Source organism: Poecilia latipinna, unplaced genomic scaffold, assembly GCF_001443285.1.
Source record: "Poecilia latipinna isolate Pla-1442-1.1 unplaced genomic scaffold, P_latipinna-1.0 Scaffold433, whole genome shotgun sequence".
NCBI classification, from domain to species: Eukaryota; Metazoa; Chordata; class Actinopteri; order Cyprinodontiformes; family Poeciliidae; genus Poecilia; species Poecilia latipinna.
The window spans coordinates 232191-233950 of NW_015113049.1; the positions used below are offsets into that span (position 1 = coordinate 232191).

General features: G+C 39.2%; 1 protein-coding gene across 2 annotated transcripts in view; it reads left to right on the forward strand.

Moving 5' to 3' along the window:
* rps28 (ribosomal protein S28) overlaps positions 1 to 812 on the forward strand; it is a 7755-nt gene extending 6943 nt beyond the window's left edge. Inside the window, exons 3-4 of one of the 2 annotated variants that reach the window (XM_015038207.1) lie at positions 379 to 501; positions 669 to 812. In XM_015038207.1, the coding sequence (XP_014893693.1) occupies positions 379 to 501 (123 nt within the window). In that variant the 3' untranslated portion in view covers positions 669 to 812. The remainder of the gene's footprint in view (positions 1 to 378; positions 502 to 668) is intronic. The other variant, XM_015038205.1, reaches the window with a different exon arrangement.
* Positions 813 to 1760: the final 948 nt, after the last annotated feature.

Here is a 1760-nt window from a genome sequence, read left to right on the forward strand (position 1 = left end):
TTTTTTGGTAAAATGTTTAATGATTCCTCAGAAATGGTCCAAAGTTCCAGAGGTGATTCTGGTGGCTTAGAGCCACTTCCTGCTGGGAGACAGGCTAACAGCGTTAGCTTCCTGCCCTCTGCTGGTGCTCTTCTTGTCCTTCATAACATACCTTTGCTTTGCGTCAGTTCTACTTTCAAGACGACACTTTTCCAAACATAAATATAGTCTGGCTCATGGTTATGGATGAAACATTAGTGAAGTCATGCTGACTTAGTTTAGCCAGAAGTCCAGTGGGTTCTTGTTGCCATTGAGCTTTAGCTTCACTCAGCGACCAAAAATGTTGAAACAAAAAGATGAGAAGTTCCAGCCTCTCATGCAGGTTGTTTTTTCCTCCAGGTCCGAGTCGAGTTCATGGACGACAGCAACCGCTCCATCATCAGGAACGTGAAGGGCCCCGTCAGAGAAGGAGATGTGCTGACACTTCTGGAGTCTGAGAGAGAAGCCAGGAGGCTGCGATAGGTGAGACCAAATAGCTGGAACCACATCTGGATATTTAAACTGCTCATATGAATCCAGCTTTTTCTGTTCATCCTAAAACACCTGGCAACATTTTAGAATCATCTAAGTTTGGGTTTAGCCGTTTCAATTCAGATGGCTTGCATTGCTTTTATTTCGTGTGTTTTCAGATGGTTTGACGGAGTTATTTTCAGTGGAAGATGAAGCTATGGAACATCCGGTTGCTCCAGCTCTACTCACTGGGACTATAGCTCATGTTCACAATTTCAAAATACCTTCAAATGTTTTGAAATAAACTTGGGTATTCACATGTTTGACTCTTTTTTTTTTAACTTTCTTCTGTAATAAATCCATCTAATAAATTTTAAGTTTGATCATTATGCCAAAAGATAAGTGATGATTACGTTTTGTCCTAGTGATATTGTAAATAACTTAAGCACATATGATGGAGAACATTCCCACATTAAATATGACAGAGTACAGGAGGATTTTTACATGGGTGTTCTAGAAACTGCAACTGTAGTAACTACAAAGATTATGAATGGACTGATTGTTTGAAAATGCAAAGATTTTAGTTCAAATAGGAAAATACTTTTTTAATGAATCTCCCATCCGCCTCCCAGTTGGCAGCACATCTTTATTTTTAATTCCCTCAGCAACTTGCCAGAAGTGGAAAGCAGCCAGTCATTCAGATCTGCGTCTGCAGGTTAAGTTTCCTGAGCTTCTGCTCTGCAATATTGTAGAGTTGTGCTGCCCCCTGCTGGAAAGACGCTGTTTGCAGCGTCTTTCCCGGTGGGTGCAGCACAACTATTTCACTGCAGATGGTTTCATTCTAATGTTATAAAAGCAGTGCCCTTTTAAGTTCAGGTTTAATTTTTAAAGTAAAAACCAATTGGAAAAATGTCTTGTGTTAAAGCCTTGTGGTTTTTTTGTTTTGTTTTTTATTCAGGTGAATCCAACATAAAATTATATTCAAGTCAAACATGGCGGTTCCTCAATTTGGTGACTAACTTTTATTAAAGGTGCAGTTTGTAACTTTTCATAAAGTTTGTACATTTATTAGAACTGTTACCATATTATGTTATGAGGTAAGGTAGGTATATAAAAATATAAATTTTATCCCCACCTCTGCTATTCTCACCAAAACAACCGATCAGAGCCAGGAGGAGGAGGGTCTTCGCGCTGTAAATCATCCTCATTATGTTCTGCTCTATGTGCTAATGGTGGAGAAGCAACTCACCATTACACGAAAACCTTTTATC